At 38.0% G+C, this 26,144-nt stretch overlaps 3 protein-coding genes across 5 annotated transcripts; 2 read left to right on the top strand and 1 right to left on the bottom strand.

Annotated features, from left to right (window-relative positions):
• Window positions 1-783: 783 nt before the first annotated feature.
• Window positions 784-26,064, top strand: LOC146482445 (E3 ubiquitin-protein ligase HECTD1-like). 2 transcript variants are annotated; one of them, XM_085107295.1, is made up of 3 exons: window positions 784-912; window positions 961-1,088; window positions 25,322-26,064. In XM_085107295.1, the coding sequence occupies exons 1-3, from the start codon at window positions 872-874 to the stop codon at window positions 25,669-25,671; spliced, it is 519 nt and encodes a 172-aa protein (XP_084963421.1). In that variant the 5' UTR covers window positions 784-871; the 3' UTR covers window positions 25,672-26,064. The 2 variants fall into 2 exon arrangements, with proteins under 2 accessions (XP_084963421.1, XP_084963419.1); XM_085107293.1 differs by having other exon boundaries at window positions 796-1,088.
• Window positions 1,386-6,195, bottom strand: LOC146482447 (uncharacterized). Of its 2 annotated transcripts, XR_014864115.1 has the most exons (3): window positions 6,041-6,195; window positions 1,886-2,297; window positions 1,386-1,791 (listed from the first exon to the last, which is right to left on the bottom strand). XR_014864115.1 is itself a non-coding variant. In XM_085107125.1 (2 exons), exons 1-2 carry the CDS (start codon window positions 6,096-6,098, stop codon window positions 1,963-1,965), a joined length of 393 nt encoding a protein of 130 aa, XP_084963251.1. In that variant the 5' UTR covers window positions 6,099-6,195; the 3' UTR covers window positions 1,386-1,962. The 2 variants fall into 2 exon arrangements, 1 of the variants encoding a protein (XP_084963251.1); XM_085107125.1 differs by having other exon boundaries at window positions 1,386-2,297.
• Window positions 13,839-21,557, top strand: LOC146482446 (uncharacterized). Its single transcript, XM_085107297.1, has 2 exons — window positions 13,839-14,186; window positions 19,696-21,557. The coding sequence occupies exons 1-2, from the start codon at window positions 14,129-14,131 to the stop codon at window positions 20,025-20,027; spliced, it is 390 nt and encodes a 129-aa protein (XP_084963423.1). The 5' UTR covers window positions 13,839-14,128; the 3' UTR covers window positions 20,028-21,557.
• Window positions 26,065-26,144: the final 80 nt, after the last annotated feature.

Raw genomic sequence — 26,144 nt, 5'->3', positions numbered from 1 at the left:
AGCTGTACATAATTCTCCGTTTTAATATTTACGCGTAACGGCGATAAGTAGCTTTCATAAAAACTCCTGCGAGCGTATTCAGCGATGAAACTTTATCTTCGTGAAACACTGATCCGGCCAAGAACGAATGAAAATAGAAACAACAGCTGAAATGCCATTATTTCACGGTTGGAATCTAGTCGTCCGTTCAGCAGCAAAGCTAACGACTAACTGTCTGGAATTGTCGGGTTTGTCGGAGAAAACCTTAATATACCAAGAGGACTCTCTTGAATATACTTAATAATATGTCAGGTAAGTTGTTTCTGTAAGTGATGGATATGGTTTAGTAAACTAAAAAATATATATATTTTTAAGGCATCCAAAAGCCCCACCCCCTCCCTCACCCCCTCCCAGTCCCTCCCCCTCCCGCGGCGCGGGACTTAGTCAGAATTCAGTACTTAGTACATAAGGGAGTAAGTTTAGAATAAGTTTAGCTGCTGACCAAGTGCCGAGTTTTAATTAATGCTAGCTCATTGATACTTCGCGGGATCTTCTTAGAAACCGGATACTTTATAAACGAAAATACACCAAACACATCCAATTAATCTGAAGTAATTCTCGCACATGATGATTAGCCCGCTTACTTCAATCATTTCCCAAAGCAGACACCGTGCAGTTGGTACCAGACATTCTCCCCAAGCTATGACGTGTCAGAGATGAAAACATCGAAGGAAATTTTCCCGGAAGCTTAAACACTTACCTACCGTTGTCACGCAATCTCTTCTACTCGGGTTACAATGTTTTTGTCGTTCATAATGGCGGTCACTTAAAATTGTCCTGAGTTCGGGTCTTGCTCCTGAAATTCAGGCCCCGAGAGAGAGAAAAAAGAAATATGGAGGTTGGTTTAAGAGTTGTCCGTGGTCCTGATTGGATGTGGGGAGACCAAGACAATGGTGAGGGCTGTGTTGGAACTGTGGTCAGTCTAGGGCAAGATGGCAGCCTTCCCGACGGAACTGTTTTAGTGCATTGGGATTTTGGAAAACAGGCGAACTATCGTGCAGGCCATTCTGGAAAGTTTGATCTTCGAATTGTCGACAGCGCTCAAACGGGTAAGTTAATTATTCATTTCCAGCATTTTTGTGCCCACTTAATCTCTGGAAAACTGGAGCAAACTATCTCGGTTCGATCGTTTCTTTATTTGTGACATGCTCGAGCGAGTTCATGGATGAATTGCTTGCCGAGGCAATTCGACACTTTTTACAAGCGCAATTTGTTATGGTCTAGTGGTTACAAAAATATTTGAAAATTATAAACCGTAGTATAATTCTTCGTCTACGTAGAAATTCTAATATCACCTTTTCACGGTTTCAAAAAGCAGGCAGAAAAGAAACTTGAGAAACACAATGTAACACGAACGTCAAAAAGCTTTTATTTTCTTTTTGGCTGCCATTACAAAACCTCTAATGCGTGCTTTAAGTAACTTTTCGGATGTCCTGATAATACACTAAAACGTTACATGACTCGTGCAGTTAAAAACCGGTGCAAAACATGCTTCACTGTAGCAATATTTCCAACAGAAAATGAACATTCACAAAAGTCAAGAAAACAGCTCATGAATATAAAACATATTTTGAACCGTGGAAAGGATTTCGTTTGACATTAACACTTTTGATGCCTGACAACTATTTTAAGCTAGCGTCACTCGATTGGTTAATATAAAGAAATTACAACTTTTACAATCAAGTAGCTAAGAATAAAGAAGTTAATCAACATTGTCTACTACTACTACTACTACTACTACTACTACTACTACTACTACTACGACGACGACGACGACGACGACGACGACGACGACGACGACGACGACGACGACGACTACCACCACCACCACCACTACTACTGCTACATTTTTTTGTTCTTTAATAAAGCTCTAGTTAACTAGTGCAGCCAGTGAAAGCAGAAATCTCTGCGGGGTGTCTCTTCTCAGGCGCTATTGAATGCCAGCAATGCCAGTGCGCATGCCACCAATACGATTCCGCTGATTCTAGCAGCTGAGCCCGCGTTGCAGAGGTCACCTTCGCAGCAATTGATAGAGCAGTCAGAATCTTTGACGGCTTTGGCGAGCTTGCAGGTGGGGTTTTTATCTTTGTCGCAGTAATCTTTTGGTCCGCAGTACTTGGCAAAGCTTTCTACGTTTCCATACTTGACATATGCCTTAACGCAGCGCTCGTCCATGCCCTTTGGACAGGTCATCTCCTTCGATTTGCAGTCGTCCCAAGATTTTCCACTGACGCATTGGTTGCATTTCAGGCTCATTACTGTAAATAAACAAAATTTAGTTAGGTATTTCATTTAATAATATTCAGGGAAGTAGTCAAAACTACAATAGTCGAGAAGGACCCATTAAACCACAAAATAGATGGATACATGTCTCTACCTGCACCCTCCTTCCTCAATGTCAAAAAGATGGTGTCTTTATTGCATAGCTACCCCTCCATACCTATCGAAAGGCTCTGGCTCCTGCCAGCCTTACCACCCTAGAGGGTAGAAGATCTGCCTTATGTATTAATTACATGGAAAAGTTAAAACACCGGGAGCATCCTTTGGCTTTTCTTTTACACAGAGTAGAACTGATAGCCCCTAATTATGATTTAAGATCCAGGAGTAAGTTTAGAAGTTTCGTGTATGGACACCGGCAGAGGTGTAGAATTGAACACAGCGTTCGGAGCATTTTATTACATTCAAATATTAACTGTACATTGATTGATCTCATTATTATATTTTATTCACTTGTTATTTGTATTGTTATTATGTTTTATATATTATTATAGTAAATGTAATGTAGTTTCCTTCTAGCCTCTGTGATTTAACGCTGTATAATACATACGTAGTTTGTTTATTTTAATTTGTATTGTAACTCTGTAATTTAGCCTTACCAGCCAGCAATGAGTTCTTAATAAAAGGTCATTATTTATTTATTTGTAAAAAATGACAATGAGATTCTAACCTCACTTCCGGGGTGAGAAACTTTTCTTACTTTTTTTATGCCCCCCCCCCCCCCCCCCCTTTGTAAAACTAAGTTTTTTTAGGATCCCCGTTTCTTATTAGGGGATTATTTCAATGCCCCCTCCGCAACACACACTATAATGTTTCTATTTTATTTATTTTCTATTTTTATTTGGGAAGTACTTCAATGCCGCCCCCACCAACACCACAATATTTTATGATGAACTATGCAGTTGTAAGATTATAGTACAGGCCCCGGTTGTTCAAAGGGCGGATAACTTTATCCAGTGGATAAGTCACTATCTAGCGGTACAAATGTGCTTCTGGCAAGTTTTCCATACAACCCCATACTTAAATTAGACATACCCTTCTACTCTATACACAAATTATAGGGCTAGATTGAAATTCTTGCAGACATTTATTTGCCGCATAGCGAGTTATCCAGTGGAGAAAATTATCTGATCTTTGAACAACCGGGGCCTAATGCACAACGTTTTTCATAGGGCTCAGTGGTGTAGTGGTTAGCACATTGGACTTAAAATCTGAAGGTCGGTAGCTCGACGTGTAGTCTCTGCCATGGTATTATTTCCTTAGACAAGAAACTTCGTTCCATATTGTTTTCTTTCCACCCTGGCGTATAAAGGAGTAATTGTGACAAAATACTGGGAATAACCTGGCGATGGACTAGCATCCGGCATCCATTACTACTCTCAGTTACTTCATTTTAAGGAAACCTGTACTGGTTTTAGCTCTGCTGTGTGGGCCGCCTGAGGCTCGTGTGTGAATAGGACATTTTCACTATGGCTTCATTTGACTACAATTACCAGAATCCTTCAGTTTTTTGTTTTCTCATGCTAATTAGAGCTATTGTTCTTTGCTCTATACTGGGATTACAAAATTTGAATTTGAAAAGGAAAACGAAATGAATTCTGGTAGTTGTAGTCAAATGATGCCATCATGAAAATGACCTATTACCATCAATGCGTACTGTTTTACTACAAATAAACCATTTTTTCAAGAGACCGATCCTCTGTGGATTTGCTGGAGTGTTGGGCAATTAAGTTTTCAGATCCAGCTGCTGTTGACCTACTGCTGAATTGGTAGAACTATAACTAGAGTTCCAACGGCGTGGTTCGGTTACTACCGGCGGTGATACGTTTATTGTATGATTTCAGCTTAGCATAATTAATACCCTTAAACAAATGGCAATACCAAATAAAAACATTGCAACTTTACGATTTCGCCAAAATACTGGGGTTACGTACACTGTATGTATTTTTTGCTTCTTTTTTTGAGTCATTGTCACTCATTAAAATTTCAAGGCCCCCTCAATAACTCAGCAAGTGCATACTGCAAGACCCCCATTTTTTTCTCGCAAAAAATTTCAATAATGAATTGTCCTTTACTTTTCCCTTTTTAAACTGTGCCAATTACGAAGATCTCCATAGATGAACCTCTTTTGATAATGATTTCCTGAATTTGAATTTGTTGACTCTGATATTGGCTCCGTAAGATGATAAGAGATTTTTTAAGAAATTTATGGGGATGACTTCAATAACATTCTTGCCACATTATTCAGCTGTCTTGGGTATGTTGTTGTAAAAGCAAATAAATAATTAGCAATAAATAAACATGATAGAATAATTTGAAGGCCATTAGCAAGAAACAAAAAGGAACGTGTAAGTTCAAGAAGTTGTCATATTTTGGTCATTTCACGTTGTTGTTTTTCAGAGGACGGCAAAGAAAAGAAGTGTATAATGAACGTACAGAACTAGTGTTTTGATAATTATTACTATTTTCTGACGTTCTCGATGAGGCAATTAATTAAAGGCTTGAAAATAAATGGACTGGTAGAGAATTTTTATTTCATGATGTGATCTTGTTGGAATAATGGCTCCGTCGGTTCATGGTAAACTTAGCAATTGATGGGGATGGCCTCAACAAAATTCTTTCCATTTTGGTTAGTTGTCTTGGTAATGTTTAAATACTATTTTCAATGGTTGTTGAATAAAACTGGCCTTCATTAACATCATAATAATGTGAATTTTTTGGGGTGGTGCCTGATGTGTGGTCCGTTCGAACCTGCATCCTACTGTAAAACGGAAAAAAGCATCTTAGAAGCACCTTGCACTTCTGCCAACGTTTTTGGCAATTATATAGTATGATGAGCGAATCTCTCCAAGGCTATCGCTGGATGAATGGCAGTGTTGACATAAACTGGGTTTACTTCTATCTTAGAGTGAAGACAATAAATTTTGAAAATTTTGAAAACCAATTGTTTGTCTGACTCTTTACGTTTGGAAACGTCGGGACGGTGAATGTGGCTGATGATTTTAAGGACTTCTTATTTAGTAGGACCTTGCACTACTGAGAAAAGAGAACTTACATTTTCCAATTTCGAAACTGGGCTGCAACACTGTACACTGTAAGTAATTAAAATGATCGACATTCACGGCGGAATTAGCAGTTTGCTTTGAACTGCTTATTTTATCGACAAATAATGAAATGATTTGGAAGAGAATTCGAGTAAATAAAGTCAGTACGGACTCGAAGTATGTTGAAAAATGTGAACAGATTCTATTTCATAATTCCTTTGTAAAATATAGGCACATCCCGAGAAGCTTTTAAAAAGTGGTGAAGCAAACCAAATCCTATGCCGTTCAGGTTTCACTGCATGTGCACACGGAGAACGAGACAACTTGTACGTCAAATCCTAAATATATATCTACCAAGTTCTCACCTTATACAGAAATACCTCCTCGCTGATTAACTCGCCGATGGCGCAGAAGATCTGCCTATCAATGTCTGTATCAGTTCATTTGTAGATATCGCCGATTGTTTAATTCCCTTCGCAGCTCAGCTGAGTTTGATCTGAACTGAACAGTAACTAAAAGGCTTACGCAGAAGTTAAACTGAACTCGGTAGCAGAATTTTACCGAGGAAATTTTAGTGTTTTTCAATGATAATGTGTGAAGCGGAAACCACCATACACCATGTGTCCGCCCGTAATTTAAAACTTTGATGTTATGTGATTGAAATCTTTTGTCACACTCACCGGTTGAGGCAAAGACAGCCAAGAACACAACGGCAGCGAAGATTGGAACGGACTTCATGTTAGTCTCGGGTACAGGGGAAAAAGATTGATCGAGATGAGTGTACTGTGATCTCCAGTTGTTCAAACTGATACAATAAACTGGGCGCACCTAAATAAAAACGAAATACAATTTAAAAGCAGGCTGGAATTTACATAATGTCGCTAGCAAACAGCCAATCAGAGTCGTGCGGTGTCTGATAAATTTGTGTCTTTCAATTGTTGAAATTTTTACAAAAGTGTTGCTTTTGAATTATTTTGCTCCACAAGGCATTTTTAATTTTGTCCGTTCGTTGAAATAATAAAGTGAGATCATTCATTTTGAAAGCTATAACACAGAGCCTTGCTGGGAGTACTTTTTTTTCTTTTTGTTCCATGTGTTGTTAACAAAGTGGTTCTATTTACTGAATCAGAAGAAAACTCTTGCAGTTATTTAACTGCAAGGGTTTTTCTTTTATTTTGTTCTAAATCCGCCACCCGCAGTTCAAATATAAAGAAATAACATTTAGGCCCCGCCATTTACATGATTTATGAGAGAAGTTCATGACCAGCTCCCAAATGGCTTGATAGATCAGTTAGGAGAGCACCAAGAGACATCGTAAAGGTCGTGGGTTCGAAACCCGTTTAAACTTGAACTTTTTTCAATCTGTCACCCACAGTTCAAAAATAGTCTAATTTGGGGGTTGAGGCTGAATTTTTTCATCTTTTTCGGCAATTTGAGCCTGAAAAGTTTTTAAGATGTTCTTACGTTATCTGTTATAAATCTATGCGGACATGACCAATACGCCTATTATTTGGGTTCATCGGACAATATAGACTGAAATTTTACACGTATTGTTTTATCTGTATTTATAATGTTCATTTTAAAAATATTTGGACAAAATGAAAATGTTCTTAACCGACTCCCAGCCTCAGTATGTTCTTAAGAAGCCTCGACCTTCTTATAAAAAGAGTATTTGTTTCATAGATAATCTCGTTGTCAGCCCACAAAAAAGAAAGTTGATCCATGGGAGTATAGAAGATGCCTTTTTTGTGCCAAAACAGTACTATAGCAAAGTACCTGTGTAACAACTTCAAAATGAACAGACGAAGTTTGAAATACCTAGTGCTTGGGTATATAAAAACTCCAAAGTACGCCTGTTTTCGAAAGAACGGCAAGGCCTTTTTTATCATTCAACCACATACCCAAAAGCACATTCAGAGGTTGCCAACCACTATTTGTCTGCTTGCCGTGTACAGTATGCAAATTCCAGCCTCGTTCATAATAAGCATTATTTAATTTATCAATGTGCTGCCAGTTTTGAAACATCGTTTCACTTTCAAAAACTGGGAAACACAGAACACGATTTCATCTCGATGACATGATCTCTCTGGAAAAATCCCGAGCCCTCGTATTGTGCTGTACTGATACGGTTATTCTTACTCTTAAGTCCGTGGACGAAATCTTTAAGTTTAACGATTCAACTGAAAAAGCTATTAAGCAGATCCTTCAAAAGGTGGCGCTTCAATTTTAACTTTTGAGTCGTTTCTTGATATTTTGCAAACTACGATTTCGCAATTTTTGCGGCATCGTGATATTGAAGTGGTTAGTGAAAACAGCCCACAGGCTGCAATTAGGTTCTGCACCTGACATGACTCCAAAAGAACCACACTATTGGCTTTTAAACAATGAGTATCGGGTAACACAAACAGCGTGACATTTAAGTAGTCATTTATACAAGCCACATTTCAGATGCTATTCTAAATATATTAAGTTCAAATCGAAATGCAATCGCTGGGCTCAAATTTTCACTGCCGCTCCGAAAGCAGTACGTACACCGTGACAGGGATAAAACACGACAAAGTAGCAGATGTACCATGCATTCTGGTCTTGCTGCCACAAAAGAATTGCTTTTGACTGATAATTAATTCACAATTTTTAATTTTTGTGAGAACGTTTCGAGTTGCTGATTCATTCTGTGTTTCATTTCGCGGGAAGATTTGTGGAGAAGTGACTCAATAAGTATTTTAATTGTAGTCAAATAAACTGCACAATCGGGGAAATTAGAAAAGTTCGATTGTGTACCCTTTTCAGTATATTTCACTTTTGGTTTAGTATTGATCTTGTATTGATCAAAATATGATTTCTCCTATAAACACTGAGTTCGATACAGAGCAATGTTCTGCTTATAACTAAATCTGTTTCTGGGAAACTTATTTTTGCTCAAAGAATGTCTAAAATGATTTTTCACAGAGAGCAATTAGCAATGGATATTCGGCAATGTTTAGTTTTGGACCTCAGAGTTAACTAGCCTTCCAATTTGTGTCTATTTGCATGGAAATTACCTACTTTCTTCTTTTTAACGTTTTCTGATTGTAATTCCTACATTGTCGGAACTTCATACACGCAGGGAATTCAAATTTCCACTGAGTGTTAAGCGTCCATTGCATTACTAGTATTCTACTATAGCGTAGTTAGCTTTATTACGAATTTAAGGGGCTTCCTCTTGATTTGGGGTCAGAAGTTCAAAACTCTACTGATATTAAAACTAACTTCCCTTCAGTCACACACAAAATGTTCCTAGAACATCTAGTGATCACGTGACATCCTTAAAGGGAGAATAAGCTGCAATATGCATATTGACAGCAGAAGAACTCGAAAAAATTCAACTGACTTTGAAAACGCAAGTGTGATTGATAAAAGTGTCCACCTACTGCAAAAATCTCTTGGGTCATGGCACACTGCCATCATGACTAACGAGCAGATAACAATTCCATGGCGTTACCTAGACAATATTCGATTCTTTTAAATAGCTTCATGTAATGAGTTTATTATTCCGCATTTATTATAATTATATATTCATACATTTGCGCCCTTCAGTTACCATTCGTTAAAGGCTGCAGTCTGGTAGCCAAAAGCTTATGTTTTTTAAAAGCGTTTTTAATTAGCCAGAGAAATTTTTTTTTAGACTTTAACATAAATTCGAATAATCTTACATTTAGGTAAACATCTAATGATAAAAATAAGCGAAAGAAGTTTTACACTACGTTTCGATGACTCCATGTCATCATTTTCAAGTGAAAAGAAAAGAAATTGACAACTTAATATATACCGTGCAAGGCGATAAAACGTAAAATATACATGTAAAGGTGACAAATTAAATAAAAGTAAAAACTTATTTTCCTATCGGCAATCTCTAAACCAAAGTCTTTCACTCACATTTATACAGCAATCTTAAACAAAACTGCTCCGTTATAATAATTTTGGATTTACTTTGATTCCAATATGTCCGTAGCTTTAAAAGTAATGCTAAAACTAACGTATATTATTTAGATATCTACAGCAGCTGAAGTTAATTGCTGTGGAAAAAGAATACATTTTGCCATATGACGAGAAAGCATTACCATGATTGTAACGCTATTTACTAAGCTTATCATGACAATATCGCTGGATAAATCACAAGCCGACGAAAATATTGATGAGTCATAAACTGTGGAATATTCCTTCACGACGTACGAATTGTACTTCAAAAGTGACTTGTATTGCTTGTATTATTGTATTGCTTCAAAACAACGAGCTTTATAAAAAAAATGAGCTAACGGAAGACAATTTATATAAACATCAGTTAGTGGTTTTTTATTCCTCTCGATTGCCATCACTAAAATTCCAATATGTTATACAAAGTTGCAGAGGTCTCTACAGAGATCCTGATGGGAGGGGTCGGGAGGAGAGGGGAGGGGAGGGGAAGGGAGGGAGGGTTGCAAATCCCACTTTCCAGCCCAAAGTTTGTCAAAACGCCAGTTTTAGGCGTAAAGAATCCCAGTAAAAGGCTAAACAAAATGAAATTGCCCAGAGCTTATTAACTCTGAAAAGATGCGTAAAAGGATTAATATAAACTGTTGGACAAAAATCACTCAATCGTACTCAGTCCACTTTGTTATGGCGGAGAAGGAGGGGGGGGGGGGGAGGTGGAGATTAATTAAAAAATATTCACATAAGTTATTAACGAAATAAATAGGGTATTTGTTTGTTTCTTTTAGGTGGAAGTTTCTGGAAAGCGGTTCCTAATCGATTTTCTTTCATATCAATATTTGTCAAAGTCTTTCGAAACTAGGATAATTGTTATTTACGAGTACATGTTATGTTTATAGTCTACTATAAAGATAAGTGATGTTAACATTGGAAATTCGAATCGTCTGCACAGTTATGATAGTACCAACAGAATTGCAGAAAAAACAAGAAAAGTGTCATTTCCAGAACGATATACGATATACGCCAATTACCGTCGAGGGTGCAAACCAAACATTACCGAATTGGGATAATGCCTTATTATCTCGGAAAAACCAATTTAGACATTCTTTGAGCGAAAAGAAGTTTCCCAGAAACAGGCTTTAACAGCCTGCTCAGTACCGAATTGATACCTGGAGAAAAAAATCATTTGATCAATACAGGATTAATACTAAATCGCCGGTTCAAGTAAAAGCTGGCATACACCATCGAACATTGTAACTTCCTCTTATTTTTTTAGGTAGCAAATTTTAGCGCAAGCAAAATGCTTATTGCGTTATTTCCAACTGACCAAAAAACAGATTCTCCATGAGACGAGAGACAGAATAAATACACGTGCCGGTCATTTCACTACTTGTATGCACTTTTAGCCGACGAACGTATCTTACAAAATGAAAGAAAAATTTATTCATACACAGTTAGATTTAAAGCTAGAAGCTTGTAGTAGAGCCGCATAATCAAATATTTTAAATAAACAGAACAGAAACTCGATAAAAACCACACTGGCAGGGAGGCTTACCAGTTGGTTATTTACAAAGCGTGACCTGGGGTTTGAACAGGGGACTGCCCAGAAACAAATTACGAGTCCACACCTCTAGCCACTCGACCAAGCCAAATAAAAACGATGCGTGCTGTCACACCCGTTATACCAAAAATATATTTTCTTTTCCCCAGGACTAACAATTCGAAAAGTCCTCACAAAGACAAAAAGAAAGAAAGAAGTAAACGAATTAGTAAACAACTATTTCCAGGAATTAAAATGTTTTGTGGTGGCTGTTGAAGACCAGAACGCGTCCAATGCTAGCGGGAATCCTACAGGGATCTTTAAACGTGTTTCCCACGCGCGACGGTACATTCTACTTCTACCGCTACAGCATGACAAATCGGAGCGAAAGCGCCTGTAGTTTGCCCAACTGATTTGAGGTCACATTTAGAACAGCATCTCAAGTCGCTTGTTATGTAAATGGCTGATTTTTAATCAGTTCGAAACTCTAAAATGTCGGTTGTTTTTGTGTTCCTATACTAATGGCGCGTGGCAGACGAACCTTATTGTATATGTAAGGGAATTAGTTTCTAGGGAAACTGTGGACTGCTTTCAACCATTTATATTCACATACTTTATTGAACCTTTACAATGGGGCTTTTCAAGAAAAATAACGAACAAATAAAGGAAAAACAGTAGACCTGCACCTTTCAAAAGCTCTATTTTCACTGGACCTTGACAACCTGCAGCTGCATTGTCTTTTTTTTTTTTTAGGGTTGGGAGCATTGTTCTGTTGTTCGTTCTTTTGTCCTCGCGACCAACCATGTAAGACGTTGGAAACAGTGCAGGCCGCCCGGAAAAAAAAAGAAAAAAAACTTTGGTTGCCAAGATACAAAAGAATAACCAAAATATTATTTTATACTGGTTAAAACTATTCATTCAAAAGCTATAGCATCCTTGTAGGCAGTATGATAAAAAGTGCTGCTTGAAAAATCTGTCTAATCGATGAGATTTAATCCACAGGCTTTAAAAGTTAGAACCGCCTTGTGAGGCATACGAAAAAGAAGTACCATAGGCCTTATCACGGTTTTCGACGCCATTTTGACGAGTAGGCAAACAGGCTTGATATAACAGTGTTTGTATGGAAATCCGATGTCAAATAATTTTCATAAAACATCGCTTCTGAAAAATTCATGAAATGGAAACTTTTGGTACTAGGAAAAGGATTTTAAGAAAAAAATTGGGGGGATGTAGCTGTGCCAGAAAGCGTCCAGTCGTGTTTTGAAATTTCCAAACATTTGTCTGTAAAGCGAACCAGCCGTGAACTGCTACTAAAAATAGTTCGCGGGAAAAAATACAGACAAATGTATGGAAATTTCAAAACACGACTGGACGCTTTCTGGCACAGCTACATCCCTCCAATTTTTTTCCTAAAATCCTTTTCCTAGTACCAAAAGTTTCCATTTCATGAATTTTTCAGAAGTGATGTTTTATGAAAATTATTTGACATCGGATTTCCATACAAACACTGTTATTTCAGACGTGTTTGCCTTCTCGTCAAAATGGCGTCGAAAACCGTGATAAGGCCTATTAAGGCTCAGTGTTATTATAACTCTATAACTTATAGCTTTGAAAATAAGTAATTAAACTTTAGGATTTCAATGAACGGACCAACGGATAGAAACCCGTGAACGTTGTGTAGGATAATAAGACTTGAGCTCCAAATCAATGTTTAATTGAAACCGTCTCATTTTAACATTTCATACCACAGATTCAAAACGTTGCAACGGGGCTTTCCATTGGTCAGAACTAGCCAACCAGTTCAGTTACTTCGCACGTTTCGCACGCACGTTTTTTAATTGCTTCAAAATTACGCACCCACTCTGACTCAAAATGTGCCATTTTGAAGAATACGAAGAACCAGTCCTTCAAATAGTTTGACTCCATTTGCGGACCAAGCGCTCTGGCCGGCCAGTGTTGACAAATAGAAACCACTTTTAGAAACACTCGATCCTGATTGGCTATTTATCAATAAGCCATTTTTTAGTTTTTCCAGCCTCCCTTAAGTGAATATTTTAATAACAAAGGATAGTAAGTAGGCGGTAAGCTATGTTGCTGTACATGGTATGAAGTAACGATTGGATGTAATTAGGTAGTTTAAATTTAGTCGTAAGTTAGTATATATTGTAAGTAGCCGTAATTGTAAGGAGCGAAAGCCATTTTACTGTCTGGTATGTGTTAAATTGTAATTAGAGTCTTGTATTGGTATTGTTGGTAGACAAGTGTAAGTAACCAGTAAGCATTGTATTGTAGGTAGAATACTATATCGTCTAGTGATGTATTTAGCCCGTAATGTAAGTAATGTAGGTAATGTGTTTTTGCAAATAAATGATTATAAAAAAAAGTGAATATTTAACAATTATTCCACTCGCGCTTGTTGGACATGAGATGATAGATAGCCAACGAGGCTATTAAGAAATGTCGCTAGATCTTGCTGATTTCGCTTTGCAAGAACAACCAGAAGGCAATTTAATGGTCGATATTTCTCGGGTATGGTATAAATAAACAATAGCCTCCATTTGGCCCGAAAATATGCTCAGATATTTGTCCGCGGATATTATCTGTTCCGAGAAGCGAACAGTTTTCCAAGAGCAAACTCGAGGAAAACTGTGTGCTTCACGGAGCAGATAATGTCCAAGGACAAATATCTGAGCATATTTTTAAAGCCAAATGGAGGCTATTGTGGTTATTATCCTTCAAATATTTTTTGCAACGTGTAACAACGAGCTTGAGTTTTTGAACATTTCGTTTAAGAACAGTTTACCGTCAATAACGTTTAGAGCGTATGTTGTTTTCTGATACTGCTTTATCGACCAGGAGGTTTATCTCTCCTTCTGTCACAAAAGCAAACCGTTCCCCCATCTTGACATTAATATTAATTGTAAACTTGACGCGCCTTGAAGTTTTTGAAATTGGGCCGGAGAATATCCCTTGGAAAATATCATCGGATATTCCCCAGTTTTAGCTGGGGTATATTCGGCCACGTGAGGCGTTTAGACCAATCGCGTGCGAGCGAAAATATTTGATGGATTATAATGGCTCATATACCATGGCAGATGAGCCAATCAAATCCCTTTCGGGTCCGGTTTTTCCCCTCGCGTGGGCTCATTTCCTTAGTATAGCGGCTGGTTGCCTAGCCTATAGGGTCCGCCCCGTTCTAAATACACTAATCATATCATTTACACCAAGCTGAGGATCGCAGACCAAGCGGTTATCTTTTTCTCCTGTAGCCGAGACCAACATGAAGCCCGTCCACGCCTTCCTTGTCGTTGTTTTCTTGGCTCTCCTTGTGCCATCTGGTGAGTCTTAGCTAAGATTTCAAATATTTAACCTCGAATTTTTGATTAGTTGGCATACAGCCACTGGCTCACCCCTTTATTCAGTCCGGCCATAGAACCAGATTCAAAAAAATCTGCAATTCCACAGCCACAAACCGATAAGTGGTGCCGGATCACTTGTAGACCTGGATCAGCAAATTATTTCAAATACAAAATACTGACGGCAGACTGATCCCAACGGCGGAGGTGACGAGCTTGGTAGAATAAACAACAAAGGCTAGAATAACTGAAATATATTTGTTTTAAAAAACAAAAAAAATTTGCCAGAACCAGGTCAGTTTTTGGTGTCACGCATTTGAAACTAATTCATTTACCAATTCATTTAACTTGCTTATTTCTCTTGTTGCGTTCTTTTACCTGAGCCTCATATCATGAATGACCTGTTCAAACTAAACATAATAAGTTTAAATTCTGTCTTCAATTCGATTAAACTCCCATGCGCTCGCTTAAGATGCTGATAACAACAAATTTTACAAAAAACCTGATGATACACCATATTTCAGTACCAATGATATAGGAGCTTTTTCCCAAAAAAATTACTTCTTCGTTTGTCTTGGAGCTGCGGTTTAATTCAATATCCATTCACATTTGCCAAGAACAATGCCAGGTGCCACAAGGTTTTGGCACCCTTTTCATTAAGTCAATATATTGATCAGCACTTCTACTTAGTCGCTCGGCTTGTTTTCTTTTCTTTTGTTTTTTGTTTTGTTCAAACGTCAATAATTTGTGGTAGTGTTCTTAATAAAACAATTATTCTACTCAGGCTTGCTGTTTATTAAATGCTTATAACCACCAAAGTCGACGCTATGTTACGTTCATTATAATTTGATATACAGTGCGTCTCTGATGAAAAAACTGTTACTGAATTACCACACTTTTATGATTCTGGTTGGTATTTGCTGAACATCATGAAGCCCAAAGCCCACTAATCGTTACCAGTCGGTGGTGACTGCATTTTTTTGAACTCCCAACTGAAACCATGGCAATAAAGTACAGTAAAACCCGCGTATAGGAACCTGGATTTTTACAGGTAAGCCTAGAAAGGTTCCTATATAATTCGTCTCTAGTGAGAATGAAGCCTATTTAAATTCTTAAATAGGTTCTTGTCATCGTAGGCTCTTATCCTTTTTAGAGGAAAAGGTGTTTTAAAATCATTAATTAATTAACCAAAAGCTAATTCAATATTAGGTCTTGCCCTTTTCATATGTATGATACAAATAATCATGTCTAATAAGTCTGCATTCTGAGCAAATGCAAACGCTGCTGTAGGTCCTCTGATTTATTTCAGGTTATTTATGCCCAATTTTAACAGGAAAATGAACGGTAATTTAAGGTTACACGACGTTTCGTTGACTCCACGTACGGTCATCATTGGTTGTCATCACATCTACGCCTTAACTATAGTTAGTCTTCAGTTAAGACAATGGCAACTGATAATTACCATGATAATAGTATTAACAAATATGAACATATGAAACATCATATATTGAACTTCGGATGAAAGATTAGATGGAAGAAAGATCCTCGCAGTTAGTAGAATAGAAACCTGAAAAAAATTCAGGCTTGAACGGGATTCGAACCCATGATATATGCGATGCCGGTGCAGTGCTCTACCAACTGAGCTATCAAGCCAACTGGGAGCTGGTCATATTGTGAGTTCCTAATTTACCCGTGAAGGATGAATTAATAAATATGAAGATATAAAACATCATATATTGAACTGCACATGAAAGATTAGATAGAAGAAAGATCCTCGCAGTTAGCACGCAACTTAAGCAGTTGCGAAAAGAAGGCCAGAAAAAAAATTCAGCCTTGAACAGGATTCGAACCTATGCCCTCTGCGATGCCGGTGCAGTGCTCATGAACTGAGCTATCAAGCCAACTGGGAGCTTGTCATATTGTAAGTTCCTAATTTACCCGTAAAGGATGAATTAATAAAAATGAATATATGAAACATCATATATTGAACTGCAGATGAAAGATTAGATGGAAGAAAGATCCTCGCAATTAGTACGCAACTTAAGAGCGGATGTCTGAAAATATCAACCAGACGTGTGCAATAGCGAGAAACTCAAAATTCTCAAAAAAGTTTCACAACATAGCCCACAGTAGACTATTGCAAGAAATACATGTTTTACTTCGATCCGATGATTATTTTTGATGTGAGGCTATGATCTTGAATTCACCGCTCCTGAACCGGGTTTTCGGTGTCTGACACCACATGTTGCGAAGACCTTGTTGAGGGCCTCCCAGGGGTTTTACGGAACAAGGGAACATAGCCGTTTACTTTTAGGGAACAAGGGATATTTTTAAACAACTTTTAGCCAAGGGAACAGTTCAGGTATATTCAGGAACAAGGGAAAATTTACTTTCGACCATTTTCTAACTTTTGGAGAGATTTCCCTTAACTGTTTATGAAGAAATTTCCGTCATTTCTCACATTTCCGATGACTGAATTCTCTATCGCCCTTCGTGAGTCTTTCATTGTTTATCGTTCCTTGAACTCTTTACCGGGTCTGTTCACTGTGTCCCTGACGAGAATGACAGACCTTCTGAGCAGATGGAGCTTTGTTTTGCTTTTGTCAATCTATACTGTTTCTTAATTCTCTTTTTGGTGAGCTCACTAAAATACGTTCAAAAACTGATAAGCGCTTTTAAGTTTGCACTAGGATATCAGAAAATCGATCCTTATAAACGCTTATGACTTCAAACAAAAGAGCTGTCCACTTGGTCTTTCAGCTGTTCATCTAGTTTCGCGGGTTCGTTCACTAGGTTTCTCGTTCGTTCGTTTTCGCCAGCGAGCGCTCGGTGTACCGTTTGATCTTTAACTCGGTCATTCGGCCATCCGTTCGCTCGCTCGGATGTTCGTTCGCTCGGGCTTCCGTTTGTTCGTTCGTCTGCGTTTCTGGTTTGTTCAGTTGTTCCTCCGTTTGCCCAGTTCTTCTTGCTATTCATGTGCATAAACAATTTAACCAATTAAAAGCTGTATTAAAACATTACGAAGGAGTTCCTCCCTTTTTTAATACCTATGGCTGTCATGCTACACAGAGAGAGAGACTTCTTCTTTCTCCACTTATCTGACAGAAAAAGGCTTGACGAAAGTGAATTTCGGGAACATCTTGACTTATTTTTGGGGAACAGGGAGAAAATCTAATTTTTTCTAGGGAACAAAGGGAAAATGTAACCCCCCTGGCCCTCCTTGTTTTAAAAATCAAACCAGTTTTGTTCCAAATGAAGAACATCCAGTCTGATAAAGTACATAACTATAGGAGATTGCGCAAAAGCGTACACCTCTGGTTGATATTTACAGACGCCGCTTTTAGGCAGTTACGAAAAAAAAAAGCCTGAAAAAGAAAATCAGGCTTGAACAGGATTCGAACCCAGGACCTCTGCGTTTCTGGTGCAGTGCTCTACTAACTGAGCTATCAAACCAACTGCGAGCTGGTCACATCGTAAAAGATTAAATAGAAGAAAGATCCTCTACCTAACTGCGAGGATCTTTCTTCTATCTAAGCTTTCTTTGGCAGTTCAATATATGATGTTTCATATATTCATATTTTTTAATTTATCCTTCAGACACGGGTAAATTACGAACTCACAATATGAACAGCTCCCAGTTGGCTTGATAACTCAGTTGGTAGCGCACTGCACCGACATCGCAGAGGTCATCGGTTCGAATCCCGTTCAAGCCTGAATTGTTTCAAGAAATGAGCCTGAGTCTGGATTTCTTTTCGCAACTGCTTAAGTTGACCGAAGTTGCGTACTACTAACTGCGAGGATCTTCTTCTATCTAATCATAATAGTATTATTGTCTTAATTGAGGAATAACTATAATTAAGACGCAGATGTGATCGCAACCATTGTCAAATGTGAAGAAATTAACATTGTTGGCATATGTAATACAGAAATGAAAGTTTGAAAATGTGACATGTAATTTTAGTTTATTTTATTTTCCATGTACTTTTTCACACTTCCATTTCTGTATATATATATATATGCCACCTATGTTAAGGTACCGTATTTACTCGAATAAGCGCCGCCTCCGAATAAGCGCCGCCCTCGATTAAGCGCCGCACATGGAACGGAATGGTTAATAAGCGCCGCCCTCGAATAAGCGCTGCAGCTCCGGTGCGGCGCTTATTTGAGTATTTCCATAAGATGATGAAAATACACAGTAATCGCTGCAATGTGGTTGTAAGCCAGCAATGAGAATTTATTTTCATCAATAGTGATGTTTTTCAGTTCGAAGTGAGTATATCTCAATATGCTCTTTCATTCAGTTCTCTCTTCAAAATGTTCGCGTTCTTCAGTTCTTGCGTGAAGGCTGTAAACTTCGCCGGTACGACAAGCCCAACCTCCCTCTTTCTCTTCCCTGTAACTGTTGCAGTAAGGAGATTGTCAGCGTTTGCTTGTACAATCAAAATGTTTTGGCTTTGTGGTATGGGCCTTTTAATAAGCGCCGCCCTCAAATAAGCGCCGCCCTCGAATAAGCGCCGCACAAGAGACACGAAAAATTAAATAAGCGATTCGAGTAAATACGGTATTCACCTATGACACATCCAAGGAGACCCAGGGGCAGTTAGTCGGGTGGAAGAGATTTTTGTTGGCGAAAGTTTATTGTAAGAACGGGAGAGCCCCTGGGCAATTACTCTTACCGAACCAGTTCCAGAACTGTTTAAATTCTCTGGTTTTGATTTTTTTTTTTTGGCCAATAAAAGTGGGGAAACTTGGCACATATTATAAATTTCTTCTGCCAGCGTCCCAGTGCGGTATTCAAGAAAGTTTTTTTATCGGGACGTTCTTCCCTGTGGTCAATCTCGAACCCAGAGTCATCAGGCTTTTTGGTCAGCGGGTGGGCGCCAGGATAGACTCTGGGGACTTCTAAAAAGTTAAATTTTTTTGATTAGCTGCTCCGTAACGGTTTGCATTGTTTTACCCCAGAGACTCTCCTGGCGACTAACCGCTCCCCAAAGTGCTTGAGGACTCTGGGTGCCAGATTGCCCTTAGGTCAAAACCCTTACCCTTTTATATTACCATTTTTGACATTAAACGTGACCCTTTCGTGGTGATCTTCCATAAAATTTGTTAGCCCTTTCACATACACAGAGTAGAAAAACTGCATCTCTTTTGGTCTGTTCAAAATATTATTAAATATCGAACTAACAATTGTAGTTCTTTTCTGTGCTTCGGCTCGTGAAATCCCTACCCTTTTAGATACCTCCAGATTGGAGAAGAAACCCTTTTCGGACGTAACATCCACATATATAGTCCCCTGATAGTCCAAAACCCCCCACAAACTCCTTCTTTCTCCAAACTTTGAAATGGATACGATTAGAATTTCAAGTCCTGCATTTAAAATAGCTATTTAAAAAATCATTGTAAGATTCAGTAGTTTTTGTTTGTTTGTTTGTTTGTTTGGTTTTTTTTTTTTTTTTTTCAATTTAACGCCTAATTACGTTTGATTATACAGTGACGAGCCTGGAATGCAAAAAATGCTATAGCAAAACGTCTTGGAAGGACTGCGAATCGCGGGAGAATATGACAACTTGTCAAAAGGGCAGAAAACCGACCTGCGTTTCAGTTTACGTCAAGTATGGATCCGCCGGCGAGGAAATCTATACTAAGTACTGTGGACATAAAAAACAATGCGACAAGAATAAAAACCCCACGTGCAAAAAGGCAAGTGAGTGCATCGTCGATTGTTGCGAAGATGACCTCTGCTCAGCTGCAGAGATCCAAGAGATCAGTGGAATCGTGTTGGTGGCATGCGCACTGGCACTACTGGTATTGCAAAACGCCTGAGAAGAAACGCGCCACAAAGATTCCTGTTTTTCCAAACTTTGAACGCTTTAAACGAGGCTGATAAGCATTTTTTGATTACTCACTTACATACTTGATAAGTAGATTTGTAAACTCCATACACAAACTAATAAAATAAAGAGACGCTGCGCAAAATGATTCGCAGACATCAATTGCATGCTATGTGAATTTCAGCACTTAAACCCCCTCGCTCTCCACAAAAATTCCCTGAAGAAATCTCGGAAAATAGTTCTTCAATTTCACTTTTTAATCTAAAACCTAAGGTTGTATTTGAGCTGTCTTCTTGACTTCTGACTTGTGAAAAGTTTTCAGTGCACAACTCAGTAGCTGATAAATCATGGAATGGGTTCTGTGTATCATATATAGAGAAGGTCCTGAAGAGATAAACTGTGAATTTGGATTTGCCCTTTGCGGAGAGACTCCGCCCGAAACAGTGGTGCCTTTTTCACTCTCATGATAAGCAGAAAAGTATCGAAATTTTAAAATTTAATATATGATTACCACCATTCTTCATTAGTTTATACAACAATATAGGTTTCAAATAAATGCCTACAGATTGGTAAACAAGTTATGATAATTTCTAGACTTAACAGGCTACCATAGAAACAATATGATTTTATAAAAACAGCCCTATTTAAATTTTAGCTTTAGGTGAATATAACTAAAAAGCTGGCTTGGTGACCTACTTTTCTTTTATTATTAAATATTGTAATCAGCATGTTAAAACCCAACTTTTTCCAAGTTTTAAAAATTCAGCATGTCAAGACGCAACGTATAATTTTGCAAACTTTCTCTAGAAATAGGTTCAGAGCCACCTTTAAAAAAAGTCAACGTACCTCTGAACTTCTCCCAATTTTTTTTAACCTTGAAAAAAGTTGCATCTTGACATGCTGATTGCAACTGGATAGTAAGAAATGAGGGTCACCGACCTCATGTTTGAGTTATAATCACTTGAAGCTAAATTTAGGGCTATTTTTTACAGGTTATATTGTTGCTATAGTAACCTGAACAGTCAAGAAAACAGCTATAACTTGCTCACCAATAACAACAGAAGGTTTATAAGGACAACAAGGCTGATGTGGACTTACTATCCACAAATCAACGCAAGAAAGGCACCCAAGTGCACCGTAACGTTATGTACAAATTGTAACAAAATAACTGGGGAAACCATTTACTTGTCTTTCAGAACAATTTCACGTGCTAGCTAAATGTTCGAACAAATTTGATTGCCTAATTAAGGAGATGCTTTTCATAAGAAAACTTAAACCATCCCTAAACGTGCAAACAGACTCGATTCGCGCAAAGGTATTCACTTGAAGAACTTGAGATCCATTGTTAATATGCTAATTTGTAGAGACTGTAGCGTATAGAAATCAAATCTTCGCATTAATTTATCCACTTTGCCTTGAGAATGGTGTCACGATGACGCCGAAACGTCGGCTATTAACTTTAATTTTCGCTTGCTTATGTTTCAAATAATAATAATAATAATAATAATAATAATAATAATAATAATAAATTTAACTTTTAATGCAAAGAACAAACATTTACAGCATTTTCTAATTATATTATCGACCAACACTTTCAACAGTTTTTGAATATTAATACAATTTCTTAGTGTCTAGGTTACAAGATATGCTTTTTTTCTTTTCTAGATTTGACAGTAAACGATTGAACTTGCACAAATTGCCATTTACACAAAAGAAATAACAACAATAACTTAGAAACAAAAACAAAAATTAAACAAACAGGTCTGGACATAGTTGCGCGCCTACATTCGTGTATTATACTCCAGTTCTTCTGTTGTTTTGTTTTTGTTATCACTCGTGACTGGTGACGATACCTGAACATTTACTTCTAATTCAAGTTCAGCAGTTTTTATACAGCTATTTCAATTAACGTTGTCTGATTAAAATCAAGCTAAAAGACATGGCCGCAATGTTTTGTGGGATTATTTTTATCAATAATTTCATCAAAATCATCCCTGCACGTGCAGGTCATTGTACTGCTAATTACAACCTATTGTTTTCTCCATGCATGACTGATTTTGAAGAATTTATTCATAAAAATCCCAGGTAAACTTTCGGTCTTGTCTTTTAGCTTCATGTTTTGAACCGACAACGTTAGTTGAAATGACTGCATGGCTACAAGACGCAGGTATCTTTGCTTTACTGGAAATTTCTTCATCACTCGTTGTAAAAGATTCATTCACAACGCCATTAACTACTCTCTGGATAACCTTTGAGCCCTCATCTAAAGAAAAATTTGCAGCCATGTTATCGTGGCAGGACGAGTCGCCGTTTATTGTAAGTTTGAATAACTAATGAAAAGAACTAAATTTGAATAACTAATGATGTTGTCAAGAATAAAAGACTGTTGTCATAGAAAGGCACGTGGACTTATCCTTACTGAGCGTGAGAACGTTCGTCGTTTCATGTGAAGTAACTTGAAAAAGATTATTGTTCTATATGCTATCAACCTTTCATAACAACCTGTCGAAAAACACTACTCAAAATAGATAGTAATGTTAATTACTTCAGTAAAAATTGACATATTTACGAAAAGCTTAGAGGTAACTGTTCACAACGTTTGGCAACTTTTGAGCACTATTTTGAGATTTTGAGCACTTTTTGGGCACTTTTTAGCCATTTTTGCCAGCACTTTTAAAGGATTTTACCAGCGCAATCGGGAAAAGCATACCAGTGAAAAGCATAAGAGCGATGGAAAGTGAGCCAATCCAGGCTGAAAATATGAAAGAGGTGCGTGACAGTGAATAAAGCGAGCTGAAATGTAATATTCCAGACGTACCCAGAAACTCCCTATTGAATGGAAACTATCTTTTTTTTTTTTTTTTCAAGTTTTAATTTCTTCAAATTTAAACACCCTAATCTGACTCAAAATGCGCCATTTGGAAGAATTCGAAGAACCAGTCCTTCAAATTGTTGCACTCCATTTACGGACCGAGTGTTCTGGTCGGCCAGTCTTGACAAATAGAAACCACTTTAAGAAACGCGCGTTCCTGATTGGCAATTTACAAATCAGCCTTTTTAAGTTTTACCAGCCACGAGAGCGCGTTGGATATGACATGATAGATAGCCAACGAAGCGTGTAGCACCGAGTTGGCTATAATCATCTCATATCCAACAAGCGCGAGTGGAATAATAGTTTTATTAGAAACAATCAAGAAATATCGCTAGATCTTGCTGATTTCGCTTTACAAGAACAACCGGAACACAATTTAATGGTCGATATTTCTCGGGCATGGTATAATGGCTCATATCATGGCAGCTGAGCCAATCAAATCCCTTTCGGCCTTTCTATTGGGTCCGTTTTTCCCCCTCGCCTATAGGGTCCGCCCCAGTCTTTAATACACTGATCATATCAGTGTCACCAAGCTGAGGATCGCAGACCAAGCGGCTTCATCTCGATCAATCTTTTTCTCCCGTTGCTGAGACCAACATGAAGCCCGTCCAAGTCTTCTTTGTCGTCGTTTTCTTGGCTCTCCTTGCGCCATCTGGTGAGTCTTAGCTAAGATTTCAAAGTATTTAACCTCGAATTTTGATCGGCTAGTATACACCCAGTGGCCATAGAGCCAGGTCAGTTTTTGGTGCACGTATTTAATTTCAAACCAATTCACTTACCATAACTTGTTTATTTCTCTTTTTCCGTTCTTTTGCCTGAGCCTCATATAAATAACCTGTTCCAGCTAGGCATAATAAGCTTAAATTCTGTCTTCAAGTCGATTAAACTCCAATGCGGCACGCTTAAGACGCTGATAACAAATAATTTTACAAAAACCCTGATGATACACCATATTTCCAACGATACCAACGATATAGAAGTTTTTCCCCAAAAAAATAACTTCTTCGTTCGTCTTGGAGCGGTTTAATTCAATATCCATTCACCTTTTGCCACGAACAATGTCAGGTGCCACAAGGTTTTGGCGCCCTTTTCATTAAGTCAATATATTGATCGACACTTCTACTTAGTCGCTCGGCTTGTTTTCTTTTCTTTTGTTTTTCGTTTTGTTCAAACGTCAATAATTTGTGGTAGTGTTCTTAATAAAACAATAATTTGATTCCAGCTTGCTGTCAAATGCTTATGACCACTGAAGTCGACGCTATGTTACGTTGATTATAATTTGATATACAGTGCGTCTCTGATGAAATAACTGTTAATTACCACACTTCAATTATTCTTGTTGGTATTCGCTGAACATTATGAAGCCCATAGCCCACTAATCGTTGCCGTTCGGTGGTGACCGCATTTCTTTAAACTCCCAACTGAAACCATGGCAATAAAGTACAGTAAAACCCGCGTATAAGAACCTAGATTTTTCCAATTAAGCCTAGAAAAGTTCTTATATATTTGGTGCCTAGTGAGAAGGAAGCTTATTTAGGTTCTTAAATAGGTTCTTGTTATCTTAGGTTCTTATCCTTTTAAGAGGAAAAGGTGTTAATCGATAAAAAATTATCCAACAGCTAATTCAATATTGGGTCTGGTCCTTTCCTTATGTATGATACAAACAATCATGTCTAATAAGACTGCATTCTGAGCAAATGCAAACGCTGCTGTAGGTCCTCTGATTTATTTCAGGTTCTTTATGTCCAATTTTAAAAGGAAAATTAACGGTAATTAAAGTTACACGACATTTCGTCGACTCCACATACGGTCATCATTGGTTGTCATCACATCTACGCCTTAACTATTGTTAGTCTTCAGTTAAGACAATGGTAACTGATAGTTACCATAATAGTATTGAAATAAATAGTATATTTCAAGCCTGGTGAATGAATGAGAATAATGTATGGTTCCTCCCTGGTTCTTCTAGTTCTTCCCTGAGGTCCAAACCCTTACCCTTTTATCTACCTTTTTTGACATTAAACATAACCCTTTCGTGGTGATCTTCCATAAAAATCGTTAGCCCTTTCACATACATAGAGTAGAAAAACTGCATCTCTTTTCGATTGGCCTGTTCAAAATATTATCAAATATTATTAAAACAATTTTTCTTTTCTATACTTCGGCGCGGCTTGTGAAATCCCTACCCTTTTATATACCTCCAGATTGGAGAAGGAACCCTTTTCGGACGTAACATCCACTATATAGTCCCTCTATAGTGCAAAATTGTATTTATTTCATTTTCGAGTTTCGGGTTTCGGGAAATGGGTATAATTAGAATTTCAGTTCTTCATTAAAAATAGCTATTTAAGAAATCATTGTGAGATTCAGTAGATATTATTCAATTTAACGCCTAATTACGTTTGATTATACAGTGGTGAGCCTGGAATGCAACAAATGCGATAGTGCAACGTCTTGGAAGGACTGCGAATCGCGGGAGATGACGTCAACTTGTCCAAAGCGCAAAGCGACCTGCGTTACATTTTACGCCAAGTATGGATCCGCCGGCGAGGAAATCTATTCCAAGCACTGTGGATTTAAAAAACAATGCGGCAAGAATAAAAACCCCAAGTGCAAAACGGCCAGTGAGTGCATCGTCGATTGTTGCGAAGATGACCTCTGCAATGTCGTCGTGGTCGTCGGCTCAGCTGCTGAGATCCAAGAGATCAGTGGTATCGTGTTGGTGGCATGCGCACTGGCACTACTGGTATTGCAAAACGCCTGAGAAGAAACACGCCACAAAGATTCCTGTTTTTCCAAACTTTCAATGCTTAACGAGGCTGATAAGCCTTTTTAATTACTTTCTTATATACTTGATAAGTAGATTTGTAAACTCGTTACACAAACTAATAAAGTCAAGAGACACTGCGCAAAATGATTCGCAGACATCAATTGTATGCTGTGTGAATTTCAGCACTTAACCCCCCTCTCTCCTCACAAAAAATCCCTGAAGAAATCTCGGAAAATAGTTCTTCAATTTCACTTTTTAACGTAAAACCTAAGGTTGTACTGTTCTTATTTGAGCTGTCTTTTAGACTTCTGACTTGTGAAAAGTTTTCAGCACACAACTCAGTAGCTGATAAATCATGGAGTGGGTTTGGGGAACATATATAGAGAGGGTCCTGAAGAGATAAACTGTGAATTTGGATTTGCCCTTTATGAAGAGACTCCGCCCGAAACAGTGGTGCTCTTTTCACT

The sequence above is a fragment of the Pavona decussata genome, unplaced genomic scaffold (genome assembly GCF_977016875.1).
Source record: "Pavona decussata unplaced genomic scaffold, jaPavDecu1.1 SCAFFOLD_46, whole genome shotgun sequence".
Classification (NCBI taxonomy): Eukaryota; Metazoa; Cnidaria; class Anthozoa; order Scleractinia; family Agariciidae; genus Pavona; species Pavona decussata.
The sequence above is the reverse complement of the archived record's forward strand: the minus strand, read 5'-3'. Positions and strand labels throughout refer to the sequence as shown.